This window comes from Crocuta crocuta, unplaced genomic scaffold, assembly GCF_008692635.1.
Source record: "Crocuta crocuta isolate KB4526 unplaced genomic scaffold, BGI_CrCroc_1.0 scaffold167, whole genome shotgun sequence".
NCBI classification, from domain to species: Eukaryota; Metazoa; Chordata; class Mammalia; order Carnivora; family Hyaenidae; genus Crocuta; species Crocuta crocuta.
In genome coordinates this window covers 5,235,657-5,255,568 of record NW_027532406.1, presented here as the reverse complement: position 1 = coordinate 5,255,568, position 19,912 = coordinate 5,235,657, and the positions used below count along the sequence as shown (strand labels likewise).

Below are 19,912 nucleotides of genomic sequence, written 5' to 3'. Positions count from 1 at the left end.
CAGGGTCAACTCGTGGGGCCTGGGGTCTGGGGAGGGAGCCAGGGGCTGCCGGCCTGGAGGCGGTGGTGTGGAACATGGGAGCCTTATCCTGCCGACCCCACCTCTGTCCTCAGCCCGTTGGCTGTGACAAGGAGGTGGGGTCCATGAAGGCAGATGACAAGTGCGGTGTCTGTGGCGGCGACAACTCTCACTGCAAGACTGTGAAGGGGACACTGGGCAAGGCCTCCAAGCAAGCAGGTGAGCAGGCTGGGGCTGGGCGATGACCAGGAGTGGCTGCGGTTCCGGCCCAGCCAGGGGCCCTTGAGCCTGAGTCCCTTAGGCGGGCCGTCCCTCCTCTGCTGGGCCGCGGTTCAGGGCGGGGGCGGCGGGGGCGAGCGTTGGCACTAGAGCCTGCCTCCGGCCCTCCCCGGGCTGCCCGGCTGCTGCTGCTGAGTCAGAAGCTGCAGCTGGCCACAGCCTCTTCCAGTGAGTCCTGCCTGCATCTGGGCCCCGGGGCTCAGAAGCAGTTTTCTGCGGGCCAGTGGGCTGTGATAGGAGCCCAGCCATCTCTTTGGCCCTGGGGCTGTCGTGAGAGCGAGAGCTCAGACGCGTCTGAGGATGTGGCCCAGACTGGACTGGAATGTTTTTTTCTTCTCTCCCCTTCTCCCTTTTTTGGTCAATTTTTGGTGCCTCCTTTGAACTCCTGGTACCTTGAGTTTCTTGACTTCCCTCCCTCCCTTCCGTCTGACCACACTTGGGTGGTGAAAAGGGCTAGATACTAGTCCTTTACAGTCTAGGAAGAATTAGATCCATTTCCCTCTTGGGACCGTCATAGCTTTGCCTCGCCTCTCCTTGTGGGGAGAAAGTTGGTGGCTCTGACAGGGGCTTGTTGCCAGTCCTGGGGTTGGAGGACCATGGGGCCCAGGGCAGCCATGATGGTGGCTCAAGGTATGAGAAGAAAGGGGAAGGAACATCAGGAAAGAAAAGGAGGCTCAAGAAAGTGGAAAATGATAGCAACTAATATGTGTGTGTACTCACTCTGCTCCACAGCCCTTACAGTTTTTAGGGCATTTTAAGCCAGAGCATCTCATTTGACCCTCTCGGCACCCTGGGGGCAAGGACCCCTTCCTGTGGTACAGATGAGGAAACTGGGTCTTGGGCACATGCAGGGGGGTGGGGTGACGGGGTGTCTGGGCAGTGGGACCACCAGCCAAGATGCTCACGGTTTTTCCGGATCCTCCTCTGTGACAGGAGCTCTCAAACTGGTCCAGATTCCAGCGGGTGCCAGGCACATCCAGATTGAGGAGCTGGAGAAGGTCCCCCACCACATCGGTGAGTGCAGGGAACTAGGAGGGCAGAGGAGAGTAGAGTCTAATGCAGGGAACATCCACAAATTTGAATAATGGCAGAGAACCTTTAAAACCATTCTTTTTAAACTTATGTTGACTAGACAACTGTTCCATGCTTTGAATGTCAGGAGATGTGAATGGGGATCCAATGAAGATTCCCCCTCCGCCCTCTGCCCTCCAGGATCAGCTTCCTTCCCCAGGGGCAGCCACTGTCTACCTGTTTTGCACAAAGGAAAACTGTTTTCATAGAATGTATCGGTCAACTTTTACTGTCTAATATACCGTCCTCAGACTTTATGGTTTCTAACAAGTGTTTATCTTAGCTTATGGTTCTGTGGGCCATGAGTTTGGGCTGGGCCCAGCTGGTGCTGCTTCTGCTCCTCTGCCTGGACTCCCTCATGCAAATGCAGCATCTGGTGGGGCCGTAGATGCTGTTGGTACTGGCTCTCCGCTGGGGTGACGGGGGTGACAGGGCCATGTCCCCGGCAGGCTAGCCTTGGGATTATTCCTGTGGTGTCTGTTACAGGGTCCTCAGTGGGGGAAAAGCAGGCAAGCCCCAGCATGTGAGCACTTTCTAGGTCTCTTCTTGTGTCGTGCTTTGTCATGTCCTGTTGTCCCATGCAAGTGTCATGGCCATGCCCAGACTCAAGGTGTAGAAACAGATGATCTCTTGGTGGGAAGTGGGGTCGAGTCCCAGCGCAAAGAAGCAGAGAGGCATGCACACAAGAATAGGAGGAATTTGCAATCTGCCCCATGGATCCTTAAATTCTTCTTACTATAATGACACCTGAACACAATTACTGAGTCACTACTTATACAAGTTGTACGACCATAAAGCCAAGAGAGATGAACAATTTGGGCCCCAAGATCAATCGACAAAATTCAAATTGAACATAATGGGGGAGATTTTGGTGCTTGTTTGCTTTGTTCTGTTTGTGCTGCAGCTAAGTTGGTGGTTAGAAAATGAACACGTCCAAAATAGGCAAATCTGTGGACACAAGAGAGTAGATCAGTGGTGGTCAGGGGCCGGTGGGAGGGGGTTGGGGGCATCTGCGAATGGGCACGATGAAGTGTGCTGGAATTCCAGAGTGGTCCGGTAGTCAGTGAATCACGCACTTTCAAAGGCTGAGTGTGTGGTATGTGAATTACATCCCGGTGTAAAACACGTCAGCATGGTTTAGAGCAGGGTCCCGACACTGGGGAGTGGCTGGGCTCTCCTACACTCGTCTGTTCAGACTCCTTAGAGAGAGCACAGGCGCCATGGGGTCTGTCACTGGGCCTTTGCATGTCCCAGAGGACCCCCCCCGCCCTTATGGATTATGCTCACCAGTTCGCACTGCTTGTCACCAATTCTTCATAAACATGAATGCAAAATGTAACATCCCTGGGCAGGCTTCTATATTACAAAAATGCTGATGTTCATATTTTTAGATTATCATCACAATAACAGTAAATGTTGTAAAGCTTCCCGGAGAACTTGCACCCCAGGAGAACACGTAGATCCCTAACCTGATCTGAAAGGCACCTGGAGGGTGTAGTGCAAACAGGCAAGAGGCACAAGGGGAAACTGAGGTCCATGGTGGATCATAGGCCCTCCGCGTACCCTGATTTGCCCACATGGTGAGCCAGTCTGGGCCAGGCTCTCCTGCCTCCCCGCCCCGTGCTCTTGCCCTTGCCCACCACACCACCCTGCATGGGGAGGGAGTGTGAGTTGGGAGGGCTTGGCTTGGCCAGCTCCCTGCCCACTTGCCTGTCTGGCTCTGGGATATTGTGCCAGAACAGGGGCCAGGGGAGGGGAGGGGGCAAGGAGAGAAGGGCCATGGACTCTAAGAAGAGGATGGAGCTTGCAGGCACTCCTCCTGCTACACCCCTGCAGATGATTCCGTAATACTAGCAGCCCCTTGGGCCTCCTCGGCCAGCCCTCCCACCCCTCCCGGCCCCCACCCCTGTCTGTGCACCTCTAGCTCCTCCGTCCTCTAGCGGTAAGGAGTGCTCGGTGGAGGCTGCACCTGGACTTCCATGGGGATGGGGGCAGAGGCTTCTAGAACCCAGGGCAGGCTCAGTGCAGGCACGCTCGCCTGTGTTTACCAGATGAGTTCCCTGGAGAGTTAGAGCTCTTAGGAGCCGGGCAGGGAGGGAAGCGGGATGGAACCCTGACATTGGCATGCACCATGTGATTGCACAGCTGTGAGGTACGCGGCAGGCCCACCCTAGAAATGTGCGGGCTGCGCAGCTGAGAGTGAGCGTGTGTGTGTATGCGTGTGCCCGATGGTCTGTGCGTGCTCTCTGGAGAGGCCTGGGACAGGTGGCTGTCTCGGCAGTGAAAGCCAAGGCCCTGTCCAAGCTCGTTAGATGCTCCTGGAATGTGGGGGCTTCGATCCCTTGAAAAGACATCAAAGAAGAGAATCAGGCTGTTAGTATCTACTGTGTGCCAGGCCTTGAGCTGGCACTTGTCATTCATTACCTCATGGAGGCCTCGGGACAGTCCACAGAGACTCCTCTCTAGCTGTGAAAGCTCTAGATGGCATCTCCTTCCAATAGAAACCTGTCTCATCTACACTGAAGATCTGTTGTTGTAGGGACCTTCATGAATTACCATAGCTGGATCTTCTGGGAAACTTGCAGTTTCAACATCAGCACTTACTGTTTCCTTCACCTTGTACTTTTATGGCTTCTTTTCTTAAACCTCAAGAACCAACCTCTGCTAGCTTCGAACTTTTCTTCTGCAGCTTCCTCGCCTCTCTCGACCTCCATAGAACTGAAGAGAGTTAGAGCCTTGCTCTGGGTTAGGTTTTGGCTTAAGGGAATGTTGTGGCTGGTTTGATGTTTGTTTTTTTTTTTTTCAACGTTTATCTATTTTTGAGAGAGTGCGAGAGAGGGAGGGACAGAGAAAGAGGGAAACACAGAATCCGAAGCAGGTTCCAGGCTCAGAGCTGTTAGCACAGAGCCCGACGTGGGGCTCGAGCCCACAAACCACAAGATCATGACTCGAGCTGAAGTCAGATGCTTAACTGACTCAGCCCCCCAAGGCGCCCCTGGAGTAGCACTTTTAACTTTCTTCAAGAATTTTTCCTTTGCATTCACAACTTGGCTAACTGTTTGGCCCAAGAGACCTGGCTTTTGGCCCATCTTGGCTTTTGGCATGCCTTCTGCGCTAAGCTTAATCATTTCTAGCTTTAGATTTACTGTGAGAGACATGTGACTCTTCCTTTCACTTGGACGCTTAGAGGCCATTGTAGGGTCATTAATGGACTTAGTTTCAACAGCGTCGTGTCTCTGGGAACAGAGAGGCCCGAGGAGAGGGACAGAGCTGGTTGATCTGGGAGCAGTCGGAACACACACATTTATCCATTAAGAGTGCTGTCTTAAATAGGCGTGGTTCATGGTGTCCCCAAACACTTGCAATAGTAACATCAGAGATCACTGGCCACAGATCACCATGACAAACAAAGTTAATAATCGTGAAAGAGTTGGAAACACTGCAAGAATTTCCAAATTGTGACCCAGAGACACAAAGTGAGCAAATGCTGTTGGAAAAACGGCCCCAATGGACTCGCTTGGTGCAGGGCTGCTGCAAACCTTCCATGTGTAAAAAATGCAGAATCTGTGAAGCCTAATGAAGGGAAGGAAGCGTGGTAAAATGAGGCTGGAGCTGTTCAGGGCACAGAGTGGGGCCAGGGGGAGGGCCGGGACTCAGAGGTAGGCCTGGGTGGTGAGGTTCACGCAGAGTCCAGCCCACCGCCCCAGGAACGGTGGATGGACAGCCAGGGCCAGGGACGCCGGCTGCCGTAGCAGACAGAGCCGTGGGGAGATCTGAGGCCAGGCCCGGCTCTGGCTCTAGGTCTGGCGATTCTGGGAGCAGGGGGGCTCAGGCATCGAGAGATGAGAGGGCATCTCTCCTCTTGCTCAGCAGGGCCACCAGCGCTCTGTGGGTCCGGGACACACCTTTGCCCCTCATGGGTCTCTAAGTCCCCATCTGGACTAATAATAGCGCCAGCCTTGGGATGAGTGTGAGGATTCCATTGAGGCGGGTACCGGAGTGACCAGTGCATGGTTAGTGCTCTGAATTGTTGGCCCTTCTGGTCATAATTACGCTGAATGGTTGCCATTGGCACCAGGCAGGGACACCCCAGGTCTCTAGAGCCTTTGCTCTTCCACCTGGGCTGGGGGGCTCGAGTCCGAGTCTGCAGCCCTTCCCCAGCCTACCGCCTCCAGGGTGGCCAAAGCCGTGACACAGGGGCCTTTGCCAGGCCATCTGCACCTGTGTACCTCCCACTCACCTGCCGCCCGACACCTTTGGGTAACAAGTAAAGAGCTAGTCACTCAGCAGGACTTCAAAGGGTGGGCATCTACAGATGTTTTTAAAACTTGTTCCGTGCCAGGCCCCAAGGACACCAAGATGGAGGATATACACTGGCAGGCTGTGGGGGAGACAGACAACAATGCAAAATATTGGGTGCTCTTCTGGTGGCTGTAATAGTGCCTCCCATTTACTGCCTGTCGTGCACTCCGCCTAGTTCTTTACACACATGGACTCTTTTAATTGTCCCGAAGGGTCCCAGGGCAGATAGGTGGGAGTGGGGTCCTGCGATTGTCCTCATGCGGCCATGGCCCTGTGAGCTAGGTATAATTACCATTCCCATTTCACAGATGGTGAAATGGTGGCAGCACAGGGAGGCTAAGTAACTTCCCAGGTCGATCTGGCGCCAGAGCCTGTACTCTTAGCCTCATGCTCTGCTGTAGAAGGGAGGGCAGGTCCCTTTGGACTGGGCAATCAAAGAAGGCTTCCTGGGGTCGCCTGGCTGGCTTAGTTGGTTAAGCATCTGACTCTTGGTTTCGGCTCAGGTTGTGATCTCATGGTTCGTGGGTTCAGGCCCCGCACCAGGCTCTGTGCTGACAGCATGGAGCCTGATTGGGATTCTCTGTCTCTCTTTCTCTCTGCCCCTCCCTGCTCTCTCTTAAAAATACAAATATATATTAAAAAAGGGAAACTTATTTAAAAAAAAAGAAGGCTTCCTAGAGGAGGGGATATTGTGCTGAGCCTCACATATGGATGAAGAGTAGTCAGACAGGAAGAAGGGAAGACAGTGGGAAGAATGGGGTATGCCAGGGTCTAGGGGCAGGGACGCTGTGTGCAGACAGCGTGGTGACTCATCCGACTGGGGAAGGTTCTGGTGGAAAGGGGTGCCCGGTCATAGGGAGCCCCTGGGGACTCATGAGGAAGGTCTCGAAGTCCCAGAGGAGGTCTGGCTAGTGCTCCCGTGGAGGGGAATAGAAATCTGTGTGACCCTCTCCCCATGGCCAGCGGTGAAGAACCAGGTCACAGGCAGCTTCATCCTCAACCCCAAGGGCAAGGAAGCAATGAGCCGGACCTTTACCGCCATGGGCCTGGAGTGGGAGTATGTGGTGGAGGACGCCAAGGAAAGCCTCAAGACCAGTGGGCCCCTGCCTGAAGCCATTGCCGTCCTGGTGAGCCCCCGCCCGGAATGGTCCACCCCCTTGCTGCCCCCGCCCAGGCCCCCCCCAGCTCATTGTCTTCACCATTGAGCCAGCACAGGCCTCCTGTTGCAGTGTCTTTAGCAGCTGGTCAAGGCCAAGGCCTGGGTGCCCTCTGCGCATGAAGGCTGGCGGATGGCATATGAGAAGGGAGAAAGGAATGGTTGTCTTACTCTGAGGCGGAGTCTGTTCTCCTTAAGGCAGCATCAGAAATAGGGCCCGGGGGTGGGAGGGGACACCTGTGTTGGTTCCTCCTGTCGCCCTGGCATCACCCGATGTCTGCTTGCATTATGGCATTGCCCGCAAGGGACCTGGGGGGGTGCCAGCCCATGCTGCCAGCCTCCTGAGAGGGGGATGGAGTCACTGTCCTTGCTGGGGTCCACCTCCTCCCACACCCCCTCTTCCTAGACCGTGGACCAGGGCTTATGGAGAGGGATTATTCATGCAGGAGATTAGACCAGGAGGGGCTTTGTCTGTGGTGCTCTTGACACTGGCTGGTTCGTGCCAGAGAGAGCTTGGATGGGCTGTTTTCCCGGTGCTACTCTCACTAGTTAGAGAGGCCCAAGAGGGCAGGGTCTGAAGCCTATTGGTATCAGCGTATTATTTCATTCTGTGTGTATTTTCTGTTCACCTTATATTTACTGACCACCCATGCCCCTGTGGCCAGTGATTTGCGATGAGGGTACCAAGACCATTCAGTGGGCAAAGAATAATCTCGTCACCTAATGGTGCCCGGACAGCTGGCTATCCACGTGTAAAAGAAAGAAGTTGAACCCGTACCTCACACCACATACAAAATAGAGCTCAAACTGGATCACATATCTAAGTAAAAGAGCTAAAACCCTAGAACTCTTAGAGAGAATAGAGAGAGAAATCTCATGACCTTGTATCTTCATTATGATGCCGGAAGCCTGGGCAACACAAGAAAACTAGGTAAATTGGTCTTCATGGAGGTTTAGAACTTTTGTACATCAAAAAGGCATTATGAAGACAGAAGGCAAGCTCAGAATGGGAGACAATATTTGCAACCAGAGATCTGGTAAGAGTCTCACAGACCATTTGCTAGAGCCGGGTAGTGTGGATGCCCCCGGTAGGCAGGACAGACCAGCAAATATGGCTCCTGCCCTCATTAGAACTTTAGGTCTCTGGGAAGGGAAGTGATCAATGAGCACACATTGATTCTTGGTGCATAGTCTTGGTGCATAGTCTGAGTTTGCTGCATGGCTGCTGGTCCGAATGATCTCCCAGGTCATGCTTGGTGCTGACCCCACATCCTTCCTTCGACCCCTCCTCCCTGTATCCCCCCCATGCCGGCCCTGCTTCTCTGCTCTCCAATCCTGTGCCACCTCCTCTGCCTCCCCTCAGGTGCTCCCCCCAGCTGAGGGTGGCCCCCGCAGCAGCCTGGCCTACAAGTACATCATCCATGAGGACTTGCTGCCCCTTATCGGGAGTAACAACGTGCTCCTGGAGGAGACAGACACCTACGAGTGGGCGCTCAAGAACTGGGCCCCCTGTACCAAGGCCTGCGGAGGAGGTACGGGCCTGCCCAGCCCATCTGGCTGCCTCGTGGGGCAGCCCAGGGCTCTGCAGGGCAAGAGCAGGAGTGGCGGGGGGGCCAACCCTATCTCCCCTTTCTGTGTCCCTAGCTTGTGCCTCAGTTTCTCCTTAAAGATCTCTCGGGTGTGGCAGCCTACCTGGCCAGGGCCTTGGGGATGGGGCTGGGAGGGCTGGAGCAGTACTGGGGCAAGGCCTGCGCCCTGTAAGGGCTCCTCAGCTATGTGGGGAGACAGCTGTCCAGAGCCAGGTGCCCCCTTACCAGTCCCTGCACCACTGGCTCTATGCCAGGGACACATGAGATGGGCTGATCAAGGAAGGCTTCTTCAGAGAGTGACTTGGGCAGGAGGGGTATCAAGGCACAGGCCCCGGTGGAACAGCGGGGGCCTGGTGGTACCAGGCCCAAGTCAGCCCATCCTCCCTCCAGGGATCCAGTTCACCAAATATGGCTGCCGGCGCCGGCGCGACCACCACATGGTCCAGCGGCACCTGTGCGACCACAGGAAGAGGCCCAAGCCCATCCGCCGGCGCTGCAACCAACACCCGTGTGCCCAGCCCTCGTGAGTGTCCTGGGGGACGGACTGGGAGCCCAACCCCATCTCCGTGGGCGTCGCTGACCTTCTCGTAGCTCTGGTCCTGGAGGAGGGGCCGCTTCCTCTGGCCCTGAGTGTCGAGGATCACGGCCCCTGCACCCGGGACTCCCTGAGCAGAGCAGCCCACACGGCGGACTCTGTCCGTGGCCAGTGCTGTGCTCCTTGCCAATCTAGCCGCATCCGCCTCCGTCTGTCCCCTGTGGGGTTTCTGGATTAATTTCCACTCCCAGAAGAACAGTGCTTCTTTTGTTAGGCCCCTTCCAGCATTCTTTTATAGATGGGGAAACAGGCCCACTTTGGGGACACAGCTTTCCCTCAGTGATCCGAGGGGACCATGAGGTAGAATGGACCTCAGTGCTTCTAGATCCTGGGGCTCAGGCCAGGATGCTGTCCAGTGGCCCCCAGCTGTTGTCTACCCCCTGAGTGGGTTCTCTGACCTGAGGAGACAGGCTCATTTGGGCACAAGATAACGTTCTTGGGCTTATTTGAAAGGAGACTCATGACGGAGAAGAGCTATGACTTTGTGGGAAGTTGAGGCGTGGCCTTGAGCCCATCACAGAGATAGCCCCAGGCCCCAGGCCCCAGGCAGGGCCCCGAGTCCACTTTCAAGCCTCTCCAGGAATCTTCCAGGGTCTGAGTGGTCTAACTCGGCCGGGCTGACTCACAGCAGCTCAGGCTATGGGGACCTCTGGGCCAGGACCAGCGCAGAGCCCACCCTGGCCTCCCTGTGCCTTGAACCAGGCCGGGATACTCCGCCCCTCAGTGCTCTGCACTTCCTTTTCTCACTGCATGCGGGCCACTGTCCCTGCCCACGTCTGTGGCCACAGAGCATGTGGCGCTGACTCTGCTGGGATCCTGGGCACATCACGCCCTCCCTCCAACCCCAGCTTCTCAACCGTAAAATGCTAAATGAAGTTTGGGGCCTTTTTGGTTTTGTCTTTTAAAGGAAAAGGTTGGCCAGAAGAGCCCTCATTCACTAAAAGATGTCTCAGGAAGCTGAGAGGGGGGTGGGTTGGGGCTGCCCCTCTCACCACCTCACCAGAGCCCTTTTTGTCTTTGTCTAAGCCATCAGTGGTGTCTGCTGATGGTGCTCTTGGAAGCTTTGTGGCTAAAAGACGAGGCAGACCACCAGCTTAGCTGATCAGCACCAAAACTCTGCAGGTGCTGATGGTGATAGTAACAGCGCCTGTATTTATTACATGCCCACTGCATGTATGCACTCTGCCGGGTGCTTTAAGTATACAAGTCCTTTCGTTGTCCCAAGAGCCCCAGGGCCGGGGGCTCCACTCTACCAGCCATGAGTCTCATGCGTATCTCAGCACTAGGACAGGACCTGGCCACTGGAGACACTCCAATATTTACCAAATGTTGAAAGAATTCTGCTATTCGTAACTTGCCTGCGGGCATGCAGGGTACAGTTTAAAGATGCATAATACCCATGCATTTTTCAGATGAGGAAGTGGAGGAGATCATAAGTGACCTCCTAAGGCCACACAGCCTGGCAGCAGCAGAGCCATGGACAGTTGTCTTGGCTCCCAGCATTCTGGAGCTCAGACCCACTTCCCAGCTCCCGCCTTAGCGATTCAGGGGGCGGGAGCGACCGTGGGAGGAAGCGTCCTCATGGACCCACCTCCCCTTCGCCTTTTGCCCTGTCTGTCTCCAGGTGGGTGATAGAAGAGTGGGGTGCCTGCAGCCGGAGCTGCGGGAAGCTGGGGGTGCAGACCCGGGGGGTGCAGTGCCTGCTGCCCCTCTCCAACGGTACCCACAAGGCCATGCCGGCCAAGGCCTGCCCTGGGGACCGGCCTGAGGCCCGGCGGCCCTGCCTCCGTGTGCCCTGTCCAGCCCAGTGGCGCATGGGAGCCTGGTCCCAGGTGAGTTGTTCTCAGAGGGTGGGAGGGGCTGGGCCAGGGGACACCTTCTCTGGGGAGTCCGGTGGGGGAGGGGGAAGGAAAGGTGGGTCTGGGTGGGGAGCTGCTAAGAGATGTGGTGCCCCCTGCTGGCAGAGAGCCTCTGCCTGAATTTCTCTCCCCACATCTGATCTGATCTGATCTGATCTGATCTGATCTGATCTGCATTTTCTAAAATCCAAGTCCAACAGCTCCTACGTATGCTGGGCCATGGGCCTCGGCTAGGCCTTTATATTCATTCACTGTGTGCTCTGACCTAGAACCAGGCCAGAACTAGGAGGCATGGGTTAATACCCCCGAGATACAGGTGAGCAAACAAGCACTTTCTTGCATTTAAGAAATATTTGGGGCGCCTGGGTGGCTTAGTCGGTTAAGCATCCGACTTTCGCTTAGGTCATGATCTCGCGGTTCGTGGGTTCGAGCCCCGCGTCAGGCTCTGTGCTGACTGCCAGCTCAGAGCCTGTTGCCTGTTTCAGAGTCTGTGACTCCCTCTCTCTCTGACCCTCCCCTGCTCACGCTGTCTCTCTCTCTCTCTCCTAGAAATAAATAAAAAACATTAAAAAAAAAATTTAAAGAAATATTTACTGAATGCCAGCCTCGTGCCAGGCACACTGTACTAGGAATGCCTGGAATCTGTCATCCACTAGACAGACAGGACCCTTGTCCTCATGTAGCCTACAGTCCAGTGAGAGAGACCTAAGCCAATAACAAAAGCATTTACAGATGCAGTTGGAGCTGTGCAGAAGTAAATGGGGGTAATATATCTGGGAGGACCTCCCTGAGGAGGTGACATTTGAGTTGAGACTTGAAGGCTGAGCCACAGGAAGACCCTTGCGGTATTCCAGAAACCAAAGGACAATGGGACTGGAGCTGAATGGAAGGGACAGGGGCTTTGGGATGACAGAGAGGCAGGCAGAGGTCAGTCCTGCAGGGCTTTGTGAGGAGTTAGAATGTATTCTAAGTGGGGTCCTGGGGGGCTCAGTCAGTTAAGCGTCCAACTTTGGCTCAGGTCATGATCTCACAGTTTGTGGGTTTGAGCCCCACATTGGGCTCTGTGCTGACAGCTCAGAGCCTGGAGCCTGCTTCGGATTCTGTGTCTCCCTCTCTTTCTGCTGCTTCCCTGCTCATGCTCTCTCTCTCTCTCCCTCTCTCTCTCAAAAATAAATAAACATTAAAAAATTTTTTCATAAAAAATCCATTTGATTTTAACCTTGAAGGCATTATGATAAGGGAAATCGGCCAGACACAAAATGACAAATGCTGTATGATTCCACTTACCAAGAGTGGTCAGGTTCATAGAGACAGAAAGGAGAAGGGTGGTGGGTGCCTGGGGCTGGAGGAGGGGGTCTGGGGAGTCCGTGTTTAATGGAGACAGGGTTTCAGCTTAGGAAGAAGGAAAAAGTTCTGGATGTAGAACATCCAGAATTGTACAACATTGTAAATGTACTTAATGCCAGTGAACTGTTACTTAAAAAGGTTAAAATAGTCAGTGTTATTATATATATATATATATATGATATATATATACCATAAGTTTTAAAACCTCTGGTCACAAAGATAAGCACAACAATGCTTCTTGTAATAGCGGGATATCAGGAAATACCCTAAATGTCCATCTCTAGGAGATTGGACCCCAAAAAACATCATCTGGTCATACAATAAAATACCACAGATTGAAAAAGACAAGCTTGAAGTATACTTGCCAATGTGGATAAACCTCAGAGAAATAGGTGAGAAAAATACTGAAATACGAAGGCAGATCACTTTCAATGGGACCCCATGCACTTAAAGTTTAAAGAGGTGCAGCACAGTATTTGAAAATCTGCCGGAATGCTGATATATTCAAGCTGCTGGTGGTATTCGAACAGGCTTTAGTGACCAACTTCCTCATGCTTTTCTGGATGCTTAGAATATTGCAGAAGAAAGAGTATTTTTAAATACCCCAAATCCCCACACAACGCAGGCAGATTTTATCTTCTTCTCCATAATGTATAGCTTTATTTGTTTTAATATAAAACAGAAAGACCGCTGGCCCACAAGGACCCTTATATAAAACTGACAGTGAGGTGACAGGTGGTAGAAGACTGTTGCTCCTGTAAGACGGACAGACAGAGTGTCAGGAGCTGTTGTCATTATCATCCTTGGTGAACGAGCCATGTAGTCCCATAGTCTGGGTGGCCTGTCATGCTCCTGTCCCCCTCTGGCCCAGCAGGAGAAACACACCTCTGTGGCTCCTCCCCCGCCCTGTGGCCTGGTCACCCCGGGCAGCCCTGCTTTCTGAGAGCCCCCTCCAGACCCCATCTCTCAGAGGAGGTGAGGCCCCAGGATGATGTACGCAGCTGGCTTTGTAAACTGTTTGCCTTTGTTCCCACGCCTTTCCCTTTTGGGGAAGAAGATACTTTTTTTTCAATGTTTTATTTATTTATTTATTTTTGAAAGACAGAGAAAGACAGAGCGCGAGTTGGGGAGGGGCAGAAAGAGGGAGACACAGAATCCGAAGCAGGCTCCTGATGTCAGCACAGAGCCTGACATGGGGCTTGAACCCATGAACCCTGAGATCATGACCTGAGCTGAAGTTGGATGCTCAACTGACTGAGCCACCCAGGTGCCCCAGAAGACACTTTTAAGTTTATTTATTTATTTTGAGACAGAGAGAGAAAGAGAGAGCATGAGCTGGGTAGGGGCAGAGAGAGAGGTAGAGAGAGAAAATCCTAAGCAGCAGGCTCCACGCATCAGCACAGAGCCCGACACGGGGCTCAAACCCACCAACCGTGAGATCATGACCTGAGCTGAAATCAAGAGTCAGATGCTTAACCGACTGAACCACCCAGGCGCCCCAGGGGACACTTGTGAACATGCCTCTGGCAGCTGTGTTTTACTGTGTTGAGATGCAGAGGCATTGAATGTCAGAGCTAATGAGGTTCATGGGGACCCTGTCCCCTGGCTCTCTCAGTGTAGCAAATGTCACAGTCCGGGTCCTTACATCCCATTATTAAGATATCAGGTGAGTGAGCCTGCTCCGTGTCCCTCAGGCTGGTGGATCTCAAGAGGGGAGTTTGCATGAATGATCCACGAAATATTTAGGGACCCAGGAGGCATAGGCCAGACATGGCAGACACAGGCAGGAGTGCTGGAATGCAGTCCCAGAGGTGCCCTCCCGAACCAGGATTCACTGCGTAGGTGACAGGAAGGTTCGCGGGCTTCTGAGCTGAGGGCAGCGGCCATTCGCCTGGCACAGGACTAGGGGCAGTTGGTGTTCTGTCTTGCTGAGGCTAGTTAGAGCGAGCGGCCTTTGCATGTCCCTCTGGTCAGGTAGAAACCCGGCGCCCTCCTCCGTATCTTTCCATCCTGGCCATTGGCTGGACTCTGGAGCTCACTGCCCCTTTCCTCTTGTCTCCCCACCTGCCCCTCCCCGGCCACTGTGGCCTGACCTGGCCCCGGCCTTCCCGAGACAGTGCTCCGCCACCTGCGGGGAGGGCATCCAGCAGCGGCAGGTGGTGTGCCGGACCAACGCCAACAGCCTTGGGCAGTGTGAGGGCGAGAAGCCGGACACTGTCCAGGTCTGCAGCCTTCCCCCCTGTGGAGGTAAGCTGGAGAGGATGGGGAGGTGCAGGCCTGGCTCCTCTGGCCTAGACGTGAAACCCAGCCCAGCTTGCATCCTTAGCCCCCAGAAATCTCCAATACTAGAGCTGCTTCCCCCCACCCACAGGAAATCTCCAGAACTCAACAGCGAGGGCTGACATTCGGGAACCTGTGACCCCACAAGGACAGTGGGTGCCACAGTCTGGGCCCTTACATCCCATTAACAAGATATCATCACGTACGTATATATCTGGACCCAATCCCCAGCCCCAAACCTTCCAGTGGCCGCCATGTCCCAAGCACAGGCTGTGCGGTGGGACAAGCCCCAGCTTCTGGTCTGTCCACATGACCTCAGCCTCCTGGAGCCTCAGGGTCCCCAGCCATGAGCTTGGGGTGCTGCCCATACCGGTCCACAGGTTAGGTAAGGAACCCCTTACCCGAGGTTCCACAATGTGGAAAGCTGTGAGTGGTTCCCTAAATTTGGTGCAGACTCATTTGGCAGCAGAATCTGAGCTGACCCAACAAGAGATCAGTTATTCTTTTGCTACAGAAACATTGCTGTGGTTACAAGGGGATGTTCCACTCCCTACTACGGATGTTCTATAATGTGACTATTACTTTTCTAACTTCAGAAGTTCTAAATTATCAATCATAACTGGTTTCAAGGTTTTGGGATAAGCAATAGTAGACCTGAGCTGTCTTTGTAGGGCTGTTGAGGGAATTAAATGAGATAATGCATGCACTCCTGCCTAGCTGTCAGATAACAACAGAAATAGTAGTAGTACTTTCTCTCTGCTTCATGATCAGAAGTCAGTTAGTCCATCCACCCATCTATCCATCCATCTACCCATCCATTCATCATCCATGTATCCATCCATCTATCCTCCATCCATTCATCATCCATGTATCCCTCCATCCATCTACCCACCCACCCATCCACCCATCCATCCATCCATCCATCCATCCATTAATGTTAACTGAGCATCTGCTATATACCAGACACTATACCCCCTTCCTAGATTCTTTCTCTTTTTTCCTACTTCGTCTTCTCAAGGACTAGGGTCTGACAAGACAAGTAGCAGAAAAATCACAAACCGTAAATTTTATTTGGAGGACCAACTGGCTATGTGACCCTGTGCAAATCCCTAAACGCCTCTGCGCTCAGCTCATCTCCTCACTAGATGTACACAGAGGATCTTCTGGCTCCAGCCTGGCTGCTGCCCTGACCCTGTTCTGAGAAGCAGGCTGCGCAAGTGCCTGAGTTCCTTGTGTTTCCCATCCGGGAGCAAGGGGAAGGCTCTGATTCTGGTCCTAGAATTCGGGCGCCATCTAGAGGCCACTGGCTTTCCTTTTTTTCCCTAATCTTTTTCCTGTTGCCCTAAACCAGCCTCTCCCCCCCTGCCCCTTCCCTACACACACACACACACACACACACACACACACACACACACACAGAAAAAATCAGTAGAAAGCAAAGTTTCTGCCTTCACGTTGTCTGGAGAGACCTACCTGGAACTATCATAGAAACACAAAATCATCTTTAGATGACATTTGAACCAAAGCAAATGAACGTTGTAGAGTGGGCATCCCTATATGCCAGGAACTTTATAAATGGTATTTAGAATCATAATGTTATCGTTCGTGGGTACATGTCTAGATTATTCCCATTTTATAGGGGAGGAAACTGAGGGTTGGAGAGCTTAAGTGACTTTCCCAAGGGCTCACACTCTAAGTGGTAGAGTCTCATTGGAACCCAGATCTGCTTGATTCCAAGTTTGTTCGTGGAGGGCTTACTGTTCCAAATGGGTATGGGCAGGTAGCAGGATGTTGCATCGGCTTGTCACAAGTGTGGGTTACCTGGGCATCTGCGAGTGGATCGGCTTCTTTGGGTGGATTGGGAGGGGACCAGGGCTCCTACTTCATCGGGAGCAGGGTTTCCAAGCCTTGCTGTGGGTCAGGACCACCCAGCACCCAGGCCACACTGACCAGTCCGTCTCCCTGGGCGTGCGAGGTGAGCAGTCCCTATTTGTAAAGTCCTGGGGGGTTGCACTTTGCAGTCACATCTGACGACTGACGATGTAGGCCCGTGGTTCTCAGATTTGTCCACGCATTGGAATCACTTGAAGTTTTCGTCAAAACGCAGAGCTGGGCCCCACGCCCAGAACTTCTGACTCAGTAGGTCTGGATGGGGCTTGAGAACTGGCATCGATGCCGATGCTTTGTGTGTGGAGACCCTACTTTGAGGACCACTGCTCTCAGGGATTTTAGTTCCTCTTCCAGAAAACAAGGGCTCTTATGCCGGCCAGCCTCTCCCTTCAGGCCTCCCTGCGGTGCCCTCTGGGGCACAGCTTTAGAGCAGGTGGAGCGAGGCCCGGCGCTGGAGGCTGGCGGTTGGGGGGCTGAGAGGGAGGTGGAGGCATCCACCCAGCAGCGGTCCTTGTGCTGTGTGTGCAGCGGAGCCCTGTGCGGGGGACCGGTCCATCTTCTGCCAGGCGGAAGTCCTCGACCGCTACTGCTCCATCCCCGGCTTCCACCGGCTGTGCTGTGAGTCCTGTTCCAAGAGGGCCGTGGGCCCTGACACCAGCCCGGGCCCTGGCCTGGCCTCCCCGCCACCATTCTCTTCTCCCGGGAGTCCTGAGTCCCCCCTGGATGCTGGGGAACCCACCACGGGAGCAGATGACCGGCCCACACAGCTCCCGGGACCTCTGGGCACCAGTCCACCAGGGACCCAGCACCGCTCTACTCCCCAGAAGCTGAGCACCGGAGCACCCGGGGGCACGTCCCCCAGCGCCCCCCGGGGACTGCCTTGGGGCTGGACCAGGGCACCTGTGCCAGCCTCCGAGGAAAAGGGGCGGCTCAGGGAAGACCCGAAGCACCCAGGCAGCAGCCTCCCCGCCACCTCCCTGGTGACCTGAGCCCCCACCTTGCCTATCCCGCCAGTCAGGTTTACACTGTGTGCCGCCCCGGAGACCGTCGGCTCAGGGGGCACACAGCGGGGCAGGGGCAAACACAGACTTCCTTCTAAATTATTTGCCTTCTTGTTGTTCTAGTTTGGGGCTGTGACACTTGACCCCGTGATGTGGGTGCCTGAGCAAGAAAATGGTCAGGGAAGGCCCTAAGTGGAGATACCTCAGCAAGCAGCCGGGGTGACAGAGCCAAACCTCTCAGGGGCTCCTGTCTGTCTCCTGGCAGGACTGAGGTCAGCTAGCACCCCCTCCTCCCCCACTCTGGATCCTTCCAGCTGCCTGCCTTTGCCAGGGGTCCTGTCTATCTGGCACCTCTGCCTGGAGAGGCACAGAGGGCCCAGGGGAGGTGAGCGGGGGGCACTCTCAGGGCAGTCCTCGAGGGAGGGGGCTGGGGGTAACCATGGCCATGAGGCTCTGGCTGCAGGGCTGGGGGAGGTGGGAGGCTAGTTGCTCTCAGGCCCAGCTCTTCACAGCAGGAGCACCTCAATGCTCCGCCGGCCGGGGCCAAGGCCAGAATCCAGCTGGCCCTGGCTGGCCGGAAGGCAGGCCGCCCCTGCCCACGCACATGGCACCTCATGTTATTCCTCCCAACCTCACCCCGCCCGGCCGAGAGAAGGGGCTCCAGATCCTCTGGCACGTGTGTCCTCGCCATCCAGGGCGTTCACAACTGGTGCTAGACCCCTGGCTGAACCGGGAGTGTCCGCTTCAGTCATCACTTTGTGGCATGCAAGGGGCCCCACCTGGAAAGTGACTCTGTGGGACCCAGGGACAGAGGGTCTCAGGTTGTGCCCCGTCAACAGAGGTTCTCAGGTTGTGCCCCGTCAGTCATCATTCTCTGCCAAAGACCGTAGCTGCTGGAGTCGGGGGTGTTCTCCCGCCTGGCCAGGGCTGGGCCAGGAGTTTGTGGTGCTGGTGGGAGGGGGTGCAGTCAGGTCCCAAAGCNAGGCCAGGATGTGTGCCTTTGTCCCATGCCTGGGGGTGGGGGGAGGGAGGAGACGTGACTCACAGTGCTGTGGGGCCTCGGCCACCCTCCATGTTACCTCCAAAGGCAGGTAACTTCCCTGGACCCCCTGGCCCTCAGGAAGCCACGTGGGGTGCCAGTGTGTCTCCCAAGGGTCCTTATTTTATTCCCAGTCATGCGGAGGGTCTCCCGGACTTGTCAGCAGGTGACAGAGGTGCTTGCCAGTCTTCCTCCTGGGGCAGGGGCGCCGTTCCGAGCCAGCTAGAGGCCTAGGAACAGTGGATCCCCCCTACAACCCCTGGAGAGCAGAGACCCCGGAGGGGCCCCCAGCCATCCCCTCCACCCCTCCCGGGGACGCTGGGGTGCACACGGAATCGTTCCCGTGAGACCCAGCCTGCCTGCCTTAGGGGTGTAACTTCCTGTGCCTCTGAGATCCAAATCTCTACCCGTTTATGTATTTATTAACATTGTCCTTGGTGCTTTATTTTGGACCCAAAATGGCGTGTTGTGTTTTTCTGGTTCTCTCTGGGAAAGGACGGTGAAGCCGCCCTCTTGTGCCCTCTGCTGGGCCCGGTGACTGGGGGTAGGGCATGGATGGGGGAGCAGAGCCGCAGAGGCTCGACCCTCAGCCTCCCTGCCTTGGCCTCGCTCGCTCTTGGGCTCCTCGGAGCACCAGCTCAGGGAAGAGAGGCCACAGCAGCACCACGGGCCCAGGGGTGCCGCCACTGGGTGGCTCTGCGGCCTTGGGCAAGTCGCCGTCCTGGTAGGAGTGCCTCGGAGGCAGTTTTGTGCATAGGGAAGAACGGTCTAACGAGCAGAACCGTTCAGACATGCAGGGGGTGCTTCCCTAGAGGGGGGTGGGCACTCTTTCCCTGGGAAAGTCCAGGCCGAATGAAAGTGCCAGACAGGAGGGGGAAGGAACCTGATGCTGGGTGAGCAGGGAGGGCTGACATGCAGCAGGTGTAACTTAAAACCACCCATCTGTGGGGCACCTGGGGGGCTCAGCTGGTTAAGCATCTGACTCTTGATTTCGGTTCAGGTCATGATCTCGCGGTTTGTGGGTTCAAGCCCCGATTTGGGCTCCACGCTGACAGTGTGGGATTCTCTTTTTCCCTCTCTCTCTGCCCCTCCCCTGCTCGTGTGTGCACATGTGCGTGCACTCGCTCTCTCCCAATAAACGTTTAAAAAAATCATTAAAAAAACCAGCTATCTGCTCTTCACACCTTGCTTGCGTCAGACATCACTAATAGACCACCACTCTTTTAAGGCGTGTATCCCAGGCCCTTCCCTGCCAGCTGAGAGGTCAGGACCAGGCACAGAGGTCCGCTCCAGACCTCACATACCTGTGTGTGGACAGTCTAGCCTGCGAGTCCCAACTCCGTTTACATCCCTCTGCAAGCAGCCTGTCCCAGGAACCACCCATTCTGAACAACTACCACCGGGGTGCACATGCAGTGATGTCACTCCTTAGGGGTGCCCAACTAGGAGATGCCAGCACAGGCCCTCAAATCACATGCATGCCTTC

The 19,912-nt window shown here is 54.9% G+C and overlaps 1 protein-coding gene across 1 annotated transcript in view; it reads left to right on the top strand.

The window, feature by feature from the left end:
* Positions 1–17,709, top strand: part of ADAMTS14 (ADAM metallopeptidase with thrombospondin type 1 motif 14) — a gene marked incomplete at its 5' end in the record, with an annotated part of 78,897 nt that extends 61,188 nt beyond the window's left edge. Inside the window, 9 exons of the mRNA XM_077778497.1 lie at positions 114–237; positions 1,231–1,311; positions 6,634–6,797; positions 8,190–8,358; positions 8,806–8,938; positions 10,635–10,842; positions 14,334–14,463; positions 14,588–14,698; positions 16,915–17,709. Coding sequence (XP_077634623.1) covers positions 114–237; positions 1,231–1,311; positions 6,634–6,797; positions 8,190–8,358; positions 8,806–8,938; positions 10,635–10,842; positions 14,334–14,463; positions 14,588–14,698; positions 16,915–17,375 — 1,581 coding nt within the window. The remainder of the gene's footprint in view (positions 1–113; positions 238–1,230; positions 1,312–6,633; positions 6,798–8,189; positions 8,359–8,805; positions 8,939–10,634; positions 10,843–14,333; positions 14,464–14,587; positions 14,699–16,914) is intronic.
* Between the last annotated feature and the right edge of the window lie 2,203 nt (positions 17,710–19,912).